At 40.8% G+C, this 20177-nt stretch overlaps 1 protein-coding gene across 1 annotated transcript in view; it reads right to left on the reverse strand.

Moving 5' to 3' along the window:
* The window catches only part of JARID2 (jumonji and AT-rich interaction domain containing 2), a 224916-nt gene that overhangs the window by 46861 nt on the left and 157878 nt on the right, over positions 1 to 20177 (reverse strand). Inside the window, exons 4-5 of the mRNA XM_074146241.1 lie at positions 17906 to 18075; positions 2631 to 2807 (exon numbers count right to left, since the gene is read on the reverse strand). Coding sequence (XP_074002342.1) covers positions 2631 to 2807; positions 17906 to 18075 — 347 coding nt within the window. The remainder of the gene's footprint in view (positions 1 to 2630; positions 2808 to 17905; positions 18076 to 20177) is intronic.

A 20177-nucleotide genomic window follows, 5' to 3' on the forward strand; every position in this document is an offset into this window, starting at 1 on the left:
TAACCACAAGACTATCACTGCCTGCACTAAGATATTGCATGAAGGAAAGACTTGCACATTGCTACATATCCCTTTTCCACACTCCCATGAACATGGGGGAATAAACGCTTCTCCTGTCAGACTTTTTACTTTGCTTTCTAGCAGTTGGATATGTGTGCAGCCCATCAGAAGTGCTAAGAAAGGAGGAGTGTATGCAGCACATCAGAAGTACTAATGAAAAGGCACAGTTACACACAACAATCTGATGCTTTAAATATATGTAGGTAAGCAGTGAGGTTGGAAGGCAACAAGTCAGTTGAGCTAATTACTTCTATTCACGCAGCAAGCTATGCCACGTGTTGTATGTGCTGCTAATTCATACTTAGGCATTTTCAATTGAGTTAGCTGTCCAAAAGGTGGCTCAACAGGCTAGGTTACAACAAATAGTTTTCGTGTGCAACCCTAATAATGCCCCATATTGGTGTGAGAAGAGGATATTGACAAATTACTTCACCCAGGAAAGTTGTTCTGGCCGCCATTTAGTACAAGGCAATCATTTGACACTGTCTAATGACATTAATCAAGCTCTGAACCTTTGTTGTTGTATGTCATAGCAAATGCTTAGCATTTTCAGGTCCAAAGTGCTTGACTACACATTGTATATTAAAAACAAAAGACTTTAATTCATTAAAAGTAGACTCTCACGCTAGATTAAGTTCATTTGCTGCACCCGTCCCTGGTCTGCCTTTGTGTGTGGTCTCATTTAAAACAGACACCCATGAACCAGAACCTACTTTATTCACAGGAAACAAAAATACTATTGGCTGTCAACTGAAATAACAGACACTGAAAAATGGGAATACCCCTGGGTAAGGAAATTTTAATTATTTAAAAAAAAAAAAAAAGACAATGACGAAGAAGAAGAAGCCATCTTCTCTGGGAATTCCTGTTTCATCACCTTTGTCAAAACATCTCACATTGTCTCCTATGTATTTTATAAAGGTCTTTTGCAGGTCTATTAAAGCAGCAGCTTCATTTATGCTCACTCTGATCTATATTGATAAAGATTATGAAGCCATTAGATGGCTCATTAAGTTTGCCTTTACTTACCCCTAATTAAGATTTCAGGTGTCTCATGGTTTTAAGCTAATTTCAAAGTGGCTGCCATCTGGGACATTCTCAAGGAACACGATCGGCGCCTTTTGAAATGATGTATCACATTTAAAACTTTAAGGTAGCAGTTCTGTTACATGCAATCTCATTTGCCACATGTAGAGTTTTGTGCCTGTTATGGGGGGGGCGGGCGGGTATTTAGAAATCAATCCAAAGTGCCAAGTTTTGACCCACGGCTTTTACAGCTTTAAAGCTCCTGCTCACAGTTGACAGTTGAAATGCTATTAGGCACAACGTCCCCTTGCACTTCTCCACAAATCATTCACAAAAAGAGAGATTTTGAGGTTGGGTGTGCAATAAAAAACAGATTCAGACATAGTCATGAAAAATAATTTTGGTATATGTAACAAGAGCACCCTTTATAGAAAAATCCCTTTTGAAAGGCAGAGGTGAGGACGAGCACAGTGAAGTAATTGGGATGTACTAATCTCTTCTTCACAGCAGAACGGCATGAAAGAACAAAAAAAAAAAAAAGAAAAAAGCAGGTGCAGGTCATAACCATCTCTCAAAAAGTTCACTGTAGAGAGATTTTTCTCTCAGTCCTCCTACTAAGAGGAGGAGAGCTGAACGGGCAGTCACCAGAAGGAAAGATTTTTGTGGTAAACTAATACTGAGGAAGTGAATGGAGAGCACAGGCTCCATTTTGAAATTATGTCAGGCCAAGAGGGCACAGAATTGTTATGATACAAGAGCTCTTGCTGGAAAGAGAACCACATCACACAAAACTTTGGCAGTGGAGCATTGTAATAGCAGGCTCAGAAAATCTTCAGTGTGGCTTTTAGGTCTTCCATTTTACACTAGGTGATATTGCAACATACACAGATCCATTTATCAAGATATGGCACAAGGTCATTGTGACAGAAATACTGTGTAATGAATGCAGCTTTTGTTGATTTACAAAGAAAAAACTGACTTGAAAAAGCTTCCTCCATAAAATCTTTCAATCAACAACATAAATGCAGTATCTCCACCTACTGCAATTGTGGTATCAATATTGCATGTGAGAAATTAAGTGTTGCCCTGTCACACATTTTGATATCACTTATGAATGCTTATATTTAACTTTAATAAAATAAAATAATTCTAGATTAAACATCAGTCTCAAAAAAAGCCAGAGTGACTGTGTCTACCCATATATACATACGTGTGTGTGTATGTAACTCCAGTATATAACTCTAGTTATATACTGTGTATATATATGTATATATAGTGTGTATGTATATAACTCCAGAGTGTGTGTGTATATATATATATAAAAATATAATCCCAGCCCTGCAATTATAGTTCTGCCACAGAGTTCAGATTGTCAGAAGAAACAGGTTAAAACAGAAGATGCTAACTCTGCATCTCACTCTTTTCTCATTATTGCCTGTATCCTTTCTCACTCAGATCCAGAAGGATGGAAAAGGATTAAGCACATTCAACTCATAAATTTCTTTACTAAGTAGTGCAGGAGAACAGCACTATTTGGGACCTACCTTGCCCATTTGGTACATGTTTATGCGTTTTTCCTTTCCTGGGGGTTGACTGGCATGATGATGAAGCATTGTTTGTGGCTGTTTTTGTGTCCTCTGTCTCCTCCTCCTCCTCTTCTTCATCCTCATCATCCTGAGAGCTTCCAAAATATACCATGTTGCTGGGCAGGGCTGGAGAACCTGGTCATTATAAACAAATGGCTCATTAGCACCATTACATTCACTTACTGCACTAACCATATTGATCATAACCTACTTTAGTGCTGTGCTTAGCAAGGGAAGAGGGAGACTCAAGAGATGGAAGGTCGCACTAGTGCATGACTAACTGGAGGTTTGTTATGTTTGTTTGTTATAAATTAATATTTATTAATTTCTACCAACAGGATATGCATGTGCTTGAAAAGCAGGGTCCCCCCCAAGTACATTCTATTCATACTTTAGACAATCAGTCTTGCTACAAGCCCTAATTAATAGCTCTGAGTATTCAGAAAAGGACTAATGCACATGCTTAATTTCAAATGTGTGCTTAAGTGCCTTACTGAAGTCTTAACGTACAAACTAGAAGCTTACAGTTTTTCCAAACAGAATAAAAAAGAGCATTTAACAAACCTGCACCCCAGTAATATTTTTAGGTTATTATTACATTAAAAAATTACTGTTTAAACTTCACAGTGCTTTGCAGACCTCTACACTATCGTACACATGCTTTGCAGCATTCTGGTTCAGTTTTAAACAAAGAGAAAACCCGAAACATTAAGATGCTTAAATTGGCCTAGCAGGTCCCTGGCAAAGGACTGAAAAGAGGAAAGGTCTCCTGATTCCCAGCATGCTCTTCTTGAGGATGTTGCTCCTCATCTCTTGCTTACTTCCCACGAAGCTCCCCCTTAACCTGCCTTGTTCCGTGAGAGTGTAAGATACAGCATGCAATTCAGTGAGAGAGAAGTGAGGATTCACAAGCTTAACAACATGTCCTAGTTTGAGGTAAAACAGAACCAGTTTTCTGTTCAGTAATTTTACATCTTAGCTAGGCCTCTTCTAACTCTCTGAAATTAACAGCATATTGTGGAGAAAACTGCTCATTCTCAGAGAGATAAAACCAATGTTTGTACTTCATGCCAAGGAACGGTATGCAGAGAGGGCCTTGCTTATACTTATTGCTATAACAACCAGGGTCAGCTAAATTCGTTATTTGCCTCATTGGAGGGTTGGAAACGGAAAAAGCACAGAGGGGTCCCACCTGTGGGGAGGAGCAGACAAGACAGGTGACCCAAACCTGACCAACAGGGGTATTCCATCCCATCTGCCCCACACTCAGTATAAAAGCTGAGGGATCAAAGGGTCAGCCCTCTTTCTTCAATGGCCAACATGTGAAGAGGACTCTGTCTGTTCATCTGCCTTTGATCCCAATCCATGTGTTCCTGACTCCAGAGCTGGAATCCAGTTCCCATCCGTCACTGAGTCCAGTTTGGGACTTCCCCAGTGCCTGCCAGTGACGTCATCCTGGGAGCTTGATACGGTTTTGCATATACTGTAGCTCTCTCATTATTTCCTTTTTTTTAAAAAAAAAAAACTTTTAATATTAATACTTCATTAAAGTAGTTTAGTTCATTCTAAACTTCTAAATCTCCTTATCTCTTTCTCTCCTCTCTGTTTTTCTTTTGGGGGGTGGGGGGGTGGGGGGAAGGGGGCATCTGTCATTCTGGTTTTGGTAAATTTGACTGAAACCATGACACAATACAGGGTTGTAATTTAAATGTAACTCTTGCACAAAATTTCTTTTATGCACGTTGTGCAACAGCGTATACGTTTCCCTGCACTGCATCAGGACACATGACATGACTGTAGCAATCTACTAACTATTTTTAAATGTACATATACTGCTGACAACTAATGGACATTTTCTTTTATGCCCAATATTAGTTTCCACATCAAAATGAGTCTTCTGTCTATCCCTGAAGGGACAGGTGACCTAGAAGCCTTGTACTTATTCAGAAAAAGATTATTTTGTTGAAGAAAGGGAAAAATAGAGTGTCAATAGAAGTGGAGAATGGGGACTCATTCCTTCAATTATTTTCCTGTAGCTAAATAAGACAAAGGACAAAAGAGAGCTGGGCTACAGACTAAGAACACAAGGTAGCGGCTATTTGGCTGATGCTTCTGTAGGAAACACTTCTGGCTTCAAGCTCTTCACAATAGCAATTCTGTGGTTTGTTTGGTTTTGAGCGGTTGGTGTTGCCATTGCCAACAACTAACTAAAGTTTATTTTTGGGCTGTGTATTTTCTGCTCCCACCAGGTTTGTACAAAATACTCTTAACTACAAATATTACATTTTAATGAATGGATACCTAAATACGGCACAAAAACTAGGGCAGGCTGTTTCTGCGATAAACCATCCTTTCCTAAGTGTACTGGTTTTGGTTGGAACGGAGTTAATTTTCTCCATAATAGCTTGCATGGTGCTGTGTTTTGGATTTGTGACCAAAGCGGTGCTGGTAACACAGGGATGCTTTAGCTACTGCTGAGCGATGCTTGCACAGTGTCCTGTTTCTCACACTGCCCTGCCATCAAGCAGGCAAAAGAAGTCGGGAGGGGACACAACCGGGACAGCTGATGACAACTGACCAAAGGGATATCCCAGACCATATGACATTGTGCTTAGCAGTAAAAGCTGGGGGAAGAAGGAGGAAAGGGGAGCTTTCAGAGTACTAGCATTACTCTTCCCAAGTCACCCAAGCAGGGCCGTGAAGCAGGGCCGTGAAGCTCTGCTTTCCTGGGGATTGCTTGAACACCTGCCTGCCGATGGGTAGTAATGAATTAATTCCTTGTTTTGCTTTGCTTGCGCTTGCAGCTTTTGCCCTATCTATTAAATCTTAACTCACGAGCTTTTGTGCTTTTACCCTTCCAATTCTCTCCCCCATCCCACTGCAGGGGAGCAAATGAGTGGCTGTGAGGGGCTTAGTCCCCACCTGTGAAGACCTTTGCTCTTGGTGTCTGTAATGGCCCCTTTGGGACTGCAGCTGCCTTGGGGACAAGCAGAGAGAAACTCCCCACTGGCACCCCGTGCTGTGCGTTGGATAGCCTTGGGACAGCCAGGGGAAACACTGCAGCAGCACCTAGGCCATGACAATTCTTCCCCTTTGAAACAACTTATGTATTAATCCATCCAACTTAGATATAAATGTATGGACACATATGGTTATCCTACGGGGAAAGCCTTTTGTGTGCCACAACTTTCATATGTATATAGATTAATGATCAAGGTAAGACTGCTGACATATTTCAAGCCATGGGAGCTGTAGCAACTCACAGAAATAAGAGCCTTTGCATTTCTTATGCAAGCCCAGAACTTTTTGGCACACTCTAAGCAATCAGCCATAGTAGGTAAGAGGTGCTGAGAGGAACATTAGTTCTTCTACTTGGAAGGGAGCTTTAAGTCTCAACAGCAACTAACTAGAAGACTCCAAAACAGTTACTCTTGGACAGTGCTGCCTGAAAAATTAACTCATTTCTCTTCCATCTAGATACCCAAGTCTGTGGTATGGATTCAGACGTTATTAGCTCTGCAAGTCTGTTCTGTGCATCGGTTCTAATCAGGATCTGTAAGTCAGGCACCATCAGTGCATTAATGCATTAACCAATGATGGCAGGAAAAGAAACTTACTGCTAGGAACTCTCAAAATTAGATTCAAACACAGACTGAAATCTATTATAATTAAAGAAATAGTCAGAAATTTTATCCTTCTGAGACACTAAAATAGGAGACCAGATATAGCATCTATTCTCTAAGCCTCGTCTTCCCTAGAGTGCCACATCTCTAAGATTTTCTGTCAGCTGCTTTCAACAGCAACCAGCAAAAAATATCATCTGCAACGCAAATGTTATTATTACAATAGCAATCTTTTTTCTTTTTTTTTTTTAGATTTTTTTTAAAAGCACAGAACAAAATATAGTACTGTGTCATTCTGCTTAAAAAGGAGGGAAGGTCTAACCTAAGTGAGAGAACAGATACAAGCTTCACCTAACTCCTGGTATTCAATCATTGTAGTCTCAGTGCATAAATCTTTGGTCAGAATGACATTTTTTTAATTCTTTCCAATTGAGAACTACGAACAGCAATGGTTAAACTGCATTCCTGGGACAGCTGGGACTGTTTGGAAAGTACATTTCCAGAGAAATTAGACTAGCAACGTCCAATAACACAGTAGAGTCCTGCTAGCCCTGACTTTACTGATCTAAGTGCTCCACAATATGAGACTTTGGAGAAAAGCTGGCGTTCAGTCAGATCACCTTCTCCCCTCCGCCTCCTTCCCAGCTTTTCCTACATATTTATTGAAGTTGACTTGCAAAACAGAAAGGAAGAAAAAAAGGCTGGGCTCACGCATTTTTGTTCAATTTAAGCATTGTTTTGGATGGAAGACACTGCAAGAAATCTAAAAGCTTTGAATTTTCTTGCTTATTTTTTATATTAAAACTATTTTTATAATCTTTTATATTAAGGTTTCAGTTCTGGAATAGCCTCAAATACTGAGAATTTGTTCACACCTATGGGTTGAGCTGGTTAAAACCACTTTCACTTTAAGTCTATATAGCTAAACATGTCCAAAGGCTGAGAAAACACTAGTTTAAAATACTGAAACAGGCTGGTCAAGCTCAAGATAGTGCAAATTCCCTTTATGGGCAACATGATGGGAAGACAAGCCTCGATGTACACAGTGATTTCATTCAAGTTAGAAGAATGACAATTAGGTTGATTAGGCAACACCTGACATGTAAGTATGAGCAGTTAATGTGCACTGGTGGTTTACACCAAGCAAAGAGCTAAGAGAAGCCCCCAGAACTCCTCTTACGGAAATAAAACTCATACTTACTATGACTGAAGAACTAATGAAGCTCATATGAGCAAAGCCGCACCATTTAAAGTGGAACCTAGGTGATTCCTCACCTTCTTTATTACAATAGATTCCTGTCCTAAATATTTCTCATCATCTCTGAGACCAGACAGGGATGTGTATATGATACCATAGCCTACCTCTGCAGGGGACCTCATTTGTTACTCAAAGCTGCTAATTTATATAAACAAAATTTACATATAAAAAACCTTATAAGTAGCGTTATTGTAGCCACGAATGTCTAAGACCATTGGAGACATGGAGAAGAACGTGTGCTCAAGAGCTGGTTTTTTTTTTCCCAGCTACATTAGTTGGTCTAACAAAATATATTGCCCTTCCTCATAAATCTGGCCTGTCTTCATCTCAAGTTAAGAACATGGTGGCTTTCCTTACAGAGCAACTTCGTTGAGAATTGTTGCTCTCAGGTTTCTCCGTGTATAACAGATATTTATCATGAAAATTATGCACGAGAGCGAGATGATAAAAACCCTCCAAAATGGCACAGGAATATGGAAAACTGCAGGTTCACCAGGGGCGTACATACACACATGTTCACAGAATGTACAGTTGTAGGCGCTTGCTTGATTTTTTTAATTTATGACACATTATTCTGCACATTTTTGTCCTTGCCTGGACACTCTCAGCAACAGAAACCCATGAGGCAGCTATGCCAGTTCATTCTTGCACACATTTTGCCAGCCAGAAGGCAAGAGTAAAGATAAGCAATCATCCCTCCTCTTCCTCTTGCCCTCCCCAGCACCAAGGCCTGATTCTCAAAGCCTACCCAGGGCAATCTAAAGAGTGACATTTATATTTAATTAATAACCACAGCAAAAGAGAAGAGCTGCAATCCTCCAGAAAGGGGGCAACATCTGTGCCCGGGAGATGGTGCATTGCCAGGTCTCAGCACTCTAGGTATGTAACACCCCCCCTTCCTCGCTTTCTATCCCCAAGAAAACAGTAGAAAAAAACCTGCGAGAGTTACGAGAGCCTGTGGCTGTATTGAATTTTACAAGTCTCCTTCTGTGCCGGGAGCCCCCAAGTTGTGCAGGCACCTGCTACCTCAGGCAGTGCAGCGGATGAAGGGGGAGAGCAAGGGAGCAGCCCTCCAGTGCCTGGGGAAAGCATGCAAGAAGCCTTCCGCATTAAGAAACCCACCCTGCCGCACACCCAATAAGCCCGTGCCTGAAAAACCCGCTCACTCAGCAAATCTGATGAGAATCTAGAAAATAAAATTTTACTTCCCACCGCTTATTTAGAAGACATTTTATACAAGGAACCATCTAGGTTGTCTGTGGCTGCATGGACATTTTTCTTGGCATCAAAAAAGGTCTACAGAGCACCTACCCCCATCTGGCCTCTTATTCTTCCTCCTGTACCCCCACCTAGACTGGGTCAGTATTATTTTTTTGTGGGGCCATGTGGTGAATCAGATCAGGGAACTGATTCAGATTAAAATCCCAGACTAAGGAAATTGAAGTCCATTAATAAATGCTGTAACTGTAATGTAATGTTACAAGCTCTCAAGTAAAGATTTGGAAAATTTCTATGCACACTTTTTCTTATTGAATGTGTAGCTTAATATATCACTTTATGTTATTAAACAAAACATGAAACGCAGTATGTTTCCAGTTTCATGTAGGAGGCTGCACATTTTACATTCTGTCCTGATGATGTCTAGGCACACGCTTCCTAAATGCTTTTTTCCCCTCTTCCCCTCAAAACAATTCATTTGTTTTGCATCAATATTTGCATAAAAGCATGTGCCATCACCAAAGAACAGGATGAGGCCATTGCAACATGGTGGGCAGGAAGGAGAAGCCATGGCAGACAAAGTAAGCTTGAAAGAAAGGACATGCAGCAGAGCAGAAGAGAGGGGCTCACATGTGCTGGGGCTGGAGAAAGAAGCGAGTGGTGAGAGGTAAGTTAGCAGGCAGACACAGGCTGCATGAGCAACAGGAGAAGGAAGATGCTGAAAGAATTACTGACATCAAATAGTAAACAAATACAGTAAAGCAGGCAGGACATGTTGTATTGAGCAGCTTTAACAAGAGTACCTGTCTGATAGTGCTGTTGACCCACTGCCCTGACCTGGACACATGCCACTCACCTTTTCCCATTCAACAAGTTGCTGTTAACTTACACTCAAGAGCAGAAATGCTATTGCCAAGGCCAGGCAGTAACCTGGAGGGAACTTCCCAGCCCTCTCCTCCTCCTCCAACTCATGGCAGTAAGGCCAAATTGCCAAAGCTGGCCTTCACCATGCGATTTTGAAAGCCTAACAAATTGCCATGGCTAACTAAGGGATTGCAAACCACACGGAAAGCTCAGATGGCTAACAAAATCCCAGGTACCGTCTCCTGACCAGCACCATAACAGGAGTTACTGCTCCTGTGATCAGATACTGCTGTGCATGACAAATTTTGAGAAAATCATTAATGGTAATTTTTCTTTTTTAAATTCACTCATCATGGTTACAACGAGCTATGAATTATTACAAAAAGGGAGGATACTCAACTCTTTAAAAAATGAGGTTTGAAGCATGTTTGGCAACTGTTTCCGTCAGTTATCTGCAGTTTCATTATTGAAATTCTCTCTTGAGTATTTTTGTCTTCCCTCCTATTGTGTGAGCAACACAAAAGAAAACCTAACTATATAGGAAAAACAATTACCACAACTAAACACAAAGTGTTGCCTAATGCATATGAAAGGATGACAAATGTATTTTATGTCCTCTGCTGTAATAATTTGATGCTTATACAACAATAAGTACAAAGTCAAACATTTTTTTTTAAGTCATGGTGCTGCTTTTTGCAGTTTTCTTGGAAAGATGTTACCCTTTGCATGTGCAAAATTCAGGCTTTCTACTAATAGTAGGCAGAATTGATGCTTGCGTAACCTGTGCATAAAGATGCCCTGACCTCAGCAGCAAGTGCCTGATTAATAGAATAAACTATATTCTGTTTCAGACTTTTTATTTGACTAATGAGGTTATTAGTTGGTTTTTTTTATTTGACAAATGTGTAGTTTTCTCTCCTAAATTACAGTATATTTTGTTTCTCATTAAATTACATTAACTTTTGTCTTGGACCAGCTAAACATATTAAAAAACCTCTGAATTTGGATCTGAAGAGTGGAATCAGAAGTATGGAAAGTGCGTGCGCTTTGCCAAAAGCACTATTTCATTACTCTTCAGAATTAGCTGGCAGTGTTTCTGCAATATTTACTGAAGTACGAACCAAATGTTTTCATCTGGACAGGATTCAAACCCTGGTATGTTACAACCACAACAAAAATCATCTCAATCCAAGAGCCTTCTCTTTAATTTGGGCTGTGGTTTCTGCAAAATTGGAGGATTCTTCTCCATGAATTATTTACACTGACTCCCCCTCTAGCTCCTTTCTTTTCTTTTTTTTCCCCTCCTAGCAATTAAACATAACCCAGATGTGCTTTGGAAAAACCTTAAAACAATTTGAGACATAAGAATGATTTAAGCACAAGGCAGGTCAAGGTATGCAGGACTTAAGCCTGCCCTGATAAACACATGGCATGCCAAGCCCTATAACGAACTACATCCAGAGGTTTGGCTTCTCCTCCGACACATGGCCCCATTTTGGGGCTGTACACAGGTGGAAAAACCTTGCCTCCCAAATGCTCCCAATGTACTGGCATCTCAATGCTTAAAATTTAGGGCCTGCTTCTCATTTATTATATGTCCTACTTATTACGTTTTGGCAGCATAGCGCCAAGTCCCTGAAGTGCGAATAAATGTAATTTATGCCCACGCTTTATGGTCATTTTACAGAGCAAGGCTAAAAGAGAATGAACTGCATAAACTCTATAGGAAAGAGCAATTGTATCTCACTTGTCTGACTCCACCTGCAGGAGCAACCCCAGAGGGAGCTCCTCCATGCTTGAGTGAGAGGGAGGAAAAGGCCATCCCAAGCACAGAAACAAAACAGAGCTCATAAACACACTGATGCTCAAACTCTCCCTTCCTCTGCCATTGTACAAATCACAAAATGCTTAGCCTTATGGATAACTTATCAGCTATTGTAGTGACATAAAACTCATTTTCTTCTCTGTCTATTCTTCAAAGCAGTAGAGTTAGAACTAAAAAGCCAAAGAAAATATTTCCTTTTTTAGGGAAATGGAGCAAGTGTGGGGAAATGCGTGAATCTTCAAGTAAAAAATATAAGGTTCACTTTTCAAAGTCAACAAAACACATAGCAGAGTAAAAGACTACTGAATATTTCAAAAACACAAGTATAGTGCTTCTAACATCTACAGTTCATAACTGACAATCTCAAAGCAATTTACCTCCACTAACCTGGCTAGATTCAGAAGCGAACCTCAAAACCAACCCTTCCCACATACACTTCAACCCCGACTTTATGTTCCTCTCCACTATGAACAAGACAAGTCTGCAAATCCCAAACCACCGTGCTGCCATTCCCAGAAGGCTACCAGGCTGTGTTTCAAACCCAAGACATCCTGAGTCCCATTCCTAGCACAAAATAAGCCTTTCAGGTAGCACTGAACCTACAGTAGGTTCACAGGTTACAGAAGCAGGCTCATGGGTTTCTGGTTAGAAGGGAGGGCAGGAATTGCCTTTGTCAGCATACTTTATGTTGCCCACCTGAGTGCTGAACACTGAAGCACTGCTGCTGCCATCAAAGCACTAAGATTTTATGCTGGTAGCTGCTCCATGATCAATGTCCAGCTACGTCAATCTCAACATACAGAGTTAAATATTTCTCCTCATTTTACAGAAAATCTAGGCAGCTCACCGAGGGACTCAGAGAGAATCTGTGGCAAATACAAAGGCTGAACCGCAGGATTAGTCTCCTGTTTCAACGAGCTAATTCCATCCTGTGGCTTTTTGCAGGGGTAGATATTGGAATCATTAACATCAGAAAGGGGCCCCAAAATGGGAAGATCAGGGTAAAACTTTGATTCAGCTGCAGTACTACACGCACACTACTCTTCTCCTGCACTCAGCAGCTCTTGCAACCTCTTAAATCTCCTAGTAGGCACAAACTGATGTGAAGGTGCACCCTCCACTGCGTGCCTGGAGGAATGGCCCTCTAGCAGCACTCCCATCCCCTGGGAAGGAATAATGCCATGGTATCGGTTGCCACGCTCTTTCTCTGTACTTCATACACATGCTTTTCACGTGAGCCCACATATCCACTTCTCCCTGCCAACACTGATTAAACTACTCTTATCCTAAAGCACTGTGGGAGTGAATTACCAGCCCAGAGCAGCATATTCCACAGGTGAATTAAACAGTTGCATGTATGAGATAAACTTCTTTTATGCTTCAATGTTACCCCTAACTTTAAAAAAGGAACTTCAAAATTGTGAATTACAGTGGCTAAATGCTAACTTATTTTTATTAAATGGTTTGTGCAATTAATATTCTACACCCCAGAGTTTATTCTTGTGTTTTCAGTCTCAAACATCAAACAATTTAACAACAAAATTAATAAAAAGTCTTCCTTCAGTATTCTAAACAAATTATGATAATGTTTTAGTATTATTTTAGAATTATTAAAACTAACCTAGACTGGAAAGCAGCCCACATTTTTGGACAATGTCAGCATTTCAATGCTTTGCTTCCAGCTTAATCAAGCGCTGTGCTATTTAACGTGCTTACTCTGATCTGGTGAGCATGTCTCCATGGTGGCAACGTGGTCCCTTGGAAGGCTGGGACTTCAAGAATGTGATTGATGCAGCCGCCAGCTCTTATAAAGGCCAGTGTACCTATTGACACTGAACTACCAGGCAAGCGTACCTTCTACCTTGTTAAAAGCTAATTAATAGTCATTTTCTAACATGCCTAAAATTAAGAGCTCCCAAGATACTGGTTTTGGGGCCTCTCCTGTTGTAACGGAAAATCTCTGTAGGTATCTACTGGCACAGACAATACAACACCTCCTACTGACACACAAGAGAGAAGATGGGGATCAAAGGCCCCTAAGCCTATCAAGTAAACAAGGGTGTTTAAAACAAAAAGCCTGTTAAGAGCAAACTGCAAGAGGACCATGGCACCAAGATTTCAAAGTTACTTAAGTTTGGACAAACATGCTATAGTGAGATTTTCTATTTTGGTTTTGCCCAGTTGTAAGAAAACATCATATTGTTAAGTCATTGCAGTACCCGAAGCGAACAGTCATGTGTTTTGCAGAACAGTTGTTGGAAAAGCCTGAAAACTCCATTTGTGAGATCTCAATTAAACCATCTTCATTTAGGAATCCCTGAAATTCTCTAGCATGTAACTCCCAAAGGCCCGGCTTAATTAGAAAATTGATCATGGGAAAACTTCTTAAAATGTAGCCTCCTAATCAAAGCCTTCCTGTTATCACCTTTTGCCAAAGATCCATTGCTCAGAGGGAATTGTTTCTTCTTCCCCCTTTAGCCTTGTATTATTCCACTCGCAATATTTTTAACCTGTAAATAATTACGGAGAGTAAAGGTAACTTAAATGCACTGTAACAGAAGGTAGTAAGAAAAATTTGATCAGAGGCAGAAAATACAGTAAAAGTGAAAGCCATTGTACAACTGCACGGAGATGACACACTTGCATCTATGCACACTGCTGAAAGATACTAATTATGCCTCTGGCAAAGAGCATACAGGCTCCTTCAAAGAAGCTATTTAAAGATAAGAACGCTGCAGACAAACACTTCAGAGATATCTGTGCTATTCCGTTCCTTCTTGTGTTTGAAATTCTAGGTCACAATTTAAAAAAAAAAAAAAATTAAAAAAAAAAAATTAAAATAATGGGGAGCCGTGTCAAGTCTGGTCAGTGAGATGTAATCCAGGATGCTCAAATATTCATCAACTGTTACAGCTTTTTAATTCTGCCCCGCCTACCTTTAAAGAAGTAATTAGTACACTGTATTATCAAATCAAGGGTTCAAAAAACCAAACTAATTAAAAATACACCTAAAGCCCCTAGTATTCTGAATAATGAAACCGAGCAGGTCATCTTGGTTAAATTATCTCCCTCTGAAATTACAGGATGCTTAAATAAATAGAAGTTATTTGAATCATTAGATTTTCTGAAACGTGGGAAAAGGCCAGGTACATGGGACTCCTTTTCCTAAATATAGGACCTTACACGCATCAAGGGTCTTTCCTCCACATCATCACATGATAGTACTGCTCCATCACTCACACAATTCAGCTACCACCGCTTAAAATAAATCCCCCAGAGTACTGAAGAGTGAGCTTCTAGTAGTGACTAGGATTTTTAAATCTCTGTTTAAAAATAGAAAATGAAAGTGCACACTGACATGGTGCCACAAATTTACACCATGCTTCTGACACTGCCACTGGGTGCAGTGGGACAAGGACAGAGACATGACCACAGAGATGTTTTCACACCGATCCTAGAGAAGACCCCCTTGCCAGAGAAAATCTTTGACCATGAATGCAGGGACTACATCATCGGAGCATTTTGAAGGACTAGGACCTAAGAGAGTCCTAACTCAAAAAAAATTTCTAAGAAAAACAAAACAAAACAAAAAACCCACAAACATACACGCACAAACATGGGGATTTACTGTCCTGCATCACATCACTACTACGCTTACTGCTAAACAACTTTGAAAGTGCTGTACTCTTATTTCCACGTAATTGTGTGTCTCATTTCATTATCAAAGTGCAAACTGCCAGGACTGGACAGACATTTCTGGACAGAAATCAGAAAAACCACATATCCCACCATGCAAGCAATTCTGAATCCCTCAACACTTCAATAAATAATAGCACAGAGGTTAAAAACCAAAACAAACCCCTTCCAAAAAAAATCACAAGTCTTCCCTATGCAGAGTTTAAGTAAGCCGCTGGCTCTTCCCTCTCCAGGCTCACGGGGTACCATCAAAAGAGCAGGACCAAACTAAGCCTGCCAGTTCCCTGGAGGACCACTTGTGGGACCTTTCTAGAGCTGGATGCACCAGTAGGCTGTTACATGTACTCCCTGCAAGCATATTAAGAAACGCCTTCCACCTCCTTTTTTCTAATGGGCACATCAAGAGACCACCACCCGGAGCTAAACCACCTGAGGTTGCACAATCTCAGGCAACCAAGGCCTCCTGAAGGACACAGCAGTTCAGACACCAGAGCCAAAACCATGATAATAGCAATGTCAACAACTCCACTCCTCCTCCCTCCAAGCCACAGCTGCCCTCCCACTCCTCCACAGAAACGCATCCAGGTAGCAGATGTCCAAGAAGATTCCCCCCACCCACTTTTACTGTCTCTTTTCAGGCTTTATACAGGGGTGATGGAGCAATAAGCTTGTGGAGGTGCTGAAACAGAGAGCTGACACCTTTCCCTTTCTGCTTTTCTTCAGCCTGTTTAAGCAGACCAAGAACGTGCCATGTTTGGCACTCAGAGCAGATTTTCCCTCGTGGTTTTTAATATAATTGTAATTGGGATCTTGCCGTCTGAACGCACGTGTTGTCTGAAATATATGAGTACTCCTGCATACTGAAGAAATTAGGAATGAATTGCAAGTTCTTAATTGACAGTACAAAACATCAATTATTCTACAGATGAATAACAAAGACGAAAATTACAGGTGCAAGAGCTAAACAGCCACTGATTAAAATAAAAAAAAAAAAAAAAAATCAAACCTTCTGAATGAAGCACTGTAATAGGACAAAAGTACCCGTGCTTCCCATTTGGATTGTTAAAGCAGAAAGCTAAGAGACAGCCGGAAATAAAAACAGAGATAAGTCATCCCCACACAGGTTGCCCTTCTTTAAGTGGAAGTGCCTTCAAAGCTATAAATAACACATGCTTAGTTAGCAAGCAGTGGAAACAAGTGTGTGAATGCAGCCATGTGTGCTCACACACATACACACACACACCCACCCCCCACCATCTGAATTTTCCCACCAACAACTGTGGCAGTTGGCCCAGATCACAGCAGTGACATGCTGCCAACAGACTGATCAACCTCACAGCAGACTAAATTAGAAATACATTTCCACAGATTAAATTTCAGAGGACTGTGATGCCACTTTAAATTCCATTAGATTCTGCTCCTCTCAACCCTTTAAACAAACACAAAAGCTAGCAAATCACCCCCCTCCATCCCCTCCACCCACCCACTTTACCAGAAGTCCCAACAGGATGGAAGCTCCATATTGGACCAGAGTCAAGGCAGATGTATTAGCAACCAATCTAGAGCTACCACTGGCCTAAAATCTCACAGAAGAGAAAAAAAGAAATTAAACCATGCTGTATTAAGGTGAGAAAGCCTCAGCAGGAAGCTACAGGTAGCGTTGACTACCACTGACTACTAGGGTTGCAGGTGAAACACTCAGAACCAGAAAGGGAAACCCAAACACAAGCTTTAAAGGATTCAATCCGCTAGGTAAGACTTTTGCAGCAAGTCCTATCTGTAACAAGCGCACATTCTTTCAGCAGGTAATGGGACAAAACAACAGCAAGAGCCATTGTTCCAGCACATCAAGGATGGAGCAGTCACCAGCTAAGGGGCCGTGGCGGGGGGACACCTGCCAAAAGAGAAACATACCACAAAAGCTAATACAACACTTGGGAGATTAAACTGAAAAATGTTATCTTCAGTACATGATTTGGGACACAGGGCCATGGGAAGTCCCAGGAAAAATGACCACCCAGGTTAAGATGTCCTCCTTCTTTAGCTTAGTCTGGACAGTCAGCTGTATCTCATGCTAAGGTCCCCAAGTCTGACATGCAGGTTCACAGACACACAACATACAGCTCCAGCCAGGCTCAAGCGCCTGTGACTGTGAGACAATTCAGGTACCTCGCTGTACAACTTCAGGTGCCTTGTCTGCACTTGGGTTGCAGAGTGGAGGAGCTCACATGTTTTAATTATGACCATGGGAACAAGCCGGCTCCTCGGGCAGCAAAGAACAACGGGCAACCCCTCCACCAACTGTCAGATGAAAAGCCTCACTCAGATTGAACAATAATGGACAGCGAGTAGGTAGACAAGGGGAATTTCCAGCCAGATTTCTCCTCTTGCAGGAACAAGTACTTAGGCAAGTTAAGCACTTCTTCAGTTTATAGTCAGACAGAACAAAGGAGGATGGGGAGGACTTAAGAGAGCTAGACAAAAACCCATTCAAGGATAACAGAGTGCTAAGCATGAAAGAAATTTCATTTTGCACTATTACCCGCCTCATTTTATGGCCTTTATTACAACCATGAACTTGAATGCTCCTGCTGCAGATACAGTTAAATTGCTGAGAGCTGAAACACACACAATATATTCAAGAGTAGCACCAGTACATTTGTCTGGCTACTACTTGGTGTGTGGTGCTATGTGCTATGGCTCGTTCTTGGAATGAGACTGTCCCCCTAGGCTGATGCGAGACTCCTACCTCGAAGACAGAGGAAAGTGAGAAAATCTTCTGTCTTGGGCTTCCTTTTGGAGAGGTCAGAAATCTGAGTGGCGGGAGGGGGTAACAACGGCTCCACTATCTTTATTGGAGTTGTGCTGGGACTGTTTGGCTGGGACTGAGCAAACTTCCTTTGTGCTTGCAGCCTTGGCCTGTGGAAACAAGAGCATATCAGAAGCACGTTAGGCAGAACTTGCAGAACAGATGTCAGAACATAAAAATTCACTGTTTAAAAAAAAAAAAAAAAAGGAGAGAGAGAGCTTGATACGAATCCATCTCCCACCAGTAATATATCCCTACCTGGGTCAATTGTGAAGGCAGTATTTTATTTGCTTTAGCCTTCGGTACCTTCTGCGACAATTTGGAAAACCAGAAAGAGAACATCTTGACTATAAAATCTGTGACTACTCTTTCATATGTTCTGATTATTTTCTTGCACATCATACAATTACAGTTTACCATTCACTTATTTGGAAACTAGATCTGTATTTTGCACCAAGAAAATGTCTTCTTTTTTTTTTTTTTAAGTGTTAGTGTTCTTTGCTTCTTGTTTTTAATTAATTTACAAATTAGGTTTATTTTAGCTCCATTAAAGTTGTAATTTATTCCAATCTGCTAGAATCTTATTTACATGGTAGAATATATTTGAATAGATAAGGTATCTATGTAAGTGCCCAGTTCTACAAAAGCAAATCAAAACCTTTAGGGAAAGATATTTTTGACAGGGAACATATCAGGTAAAAGCCGTTAGATTTTTGTCCCCTTGGCCACAGCCTAGAAGATAGTAAGCAAGGAGGTCTGGGGGTGGGGTTAAGTAGTATTTGTGACAAAATTGCATGCATGGAGTGAATTTGTCACAATCCTGGTACTGGACTATGGACTGACACACTCTGGTAAGTTTTAGAGCATGCCTGGGTACGGCTGTAGGAAATGAACGGATGCAGGTGGTTTTGGCAGTCAGGCTGCAAATTATTTCAAGCCTATCTGAAGGCTCTGATTAACTGCTAGGTGGCAATGAATATGATTTTCTTTAATACGTCTAGAACGCAAATTGGTATTAGGGAAAGCGCTTTGGGGCAGGACAGATACCCGGAGGGGGTCTCGCTGGGAACCTGACTCTGCTCAGCATTTAAGAACATGCTAATTTCTCACTTAAGCAACTGGGATTCTAATTATGATCTTTATTATAGCTTCAAAAAGGAGAGAAGCTACTGAAAGAACTTAAAATCTCATTGAGAAAGGATGCAATTTTATGTCATTTTCTTCCCTAATAGCAGAGTATTTACATAATGTCAAACTGAAACATGAATCAATAACACTGAAGGAAAAGCCAGGTCTTGTCACTCCACAGCAGGCTTGACTGTTATGACTTAAGGAAAGCACAGTTACTGTTCAGTGTGGATGAAACACGTAATTCACAAACCTCTTCTTTTTCATGGCTATTAAACTTAAATAGTTGGGTAAGAAGAGGTTTGTTACTGTATTTTAAACTTCCACAATTTTGTGACTAAAATAGAAAAAAAATCTTTTTTAAACTCCCAGCTGTGTTTGTATAAACATATATATGTGCCCTAATGACAACAGAGAACAAAAGAAGCATTAGCAATTTTCTCCCTAAACTCCACATAAAATTGTCCATGTCCTCACCATCCAACTCCTACCCCCCCAAACAACAAAAAACACCAGCTATTCTCACTGCTTATTTTCATCTCCTTAATGGCAAATATAGCATGGTGGTTTGTGGTGTTTTTTTGTTTTTTTTTATCATGGTCCTTATAATTCCTGAACTGGAACTAAAAGACGATTGAACATATATATTTCCTCGTATCTATAAACAATTATCTTTCCAGAATGAAGGCGTTGTATAGGTCTGCCTGTATATTCCCAAAATTACTCAGATTGCCTTGTAAAGCTCTATTCTTTCAAGCAGACAGAGGACTCTCGCACAGGATGAATGGGATTTTAATTTCAACCAACTACATTTCTATCACCAAAACCACACATGCGGCCAGAGAAAAATGCTTTGTGTTGGCTTCTGTTCTGCACAAAACGTACGCTCTCTCGCCAAAAACCAGATTATAAAGGTTAGCAAGCAAGCCTGCCTGCTGCTCTCATCTGCACAGTGATTTTCTTCCCATCAACGTGCTTCCTCAGCTTGGCTGTTAAAAACATACACTATCCACTCACCGCATCTCTGAAACTACCTACTCAAAACTCATGTGATCAAAGATAAGCAGAAAGGAGGACTCCACGA

Source organism: Numenius arquata, chromosome 4 (assembly GCF_964106895.1).
Source record: "Numenius arquata chromosome 4, bNumArq3.hap1.1, whole genome shotgun sequence".
Taxonomy (NCBI): Eukaryota; Metazoa; Chordata; class Aves; order Charadriiformes; family Scolopacidae; genus Numenius; species Numenius arquata.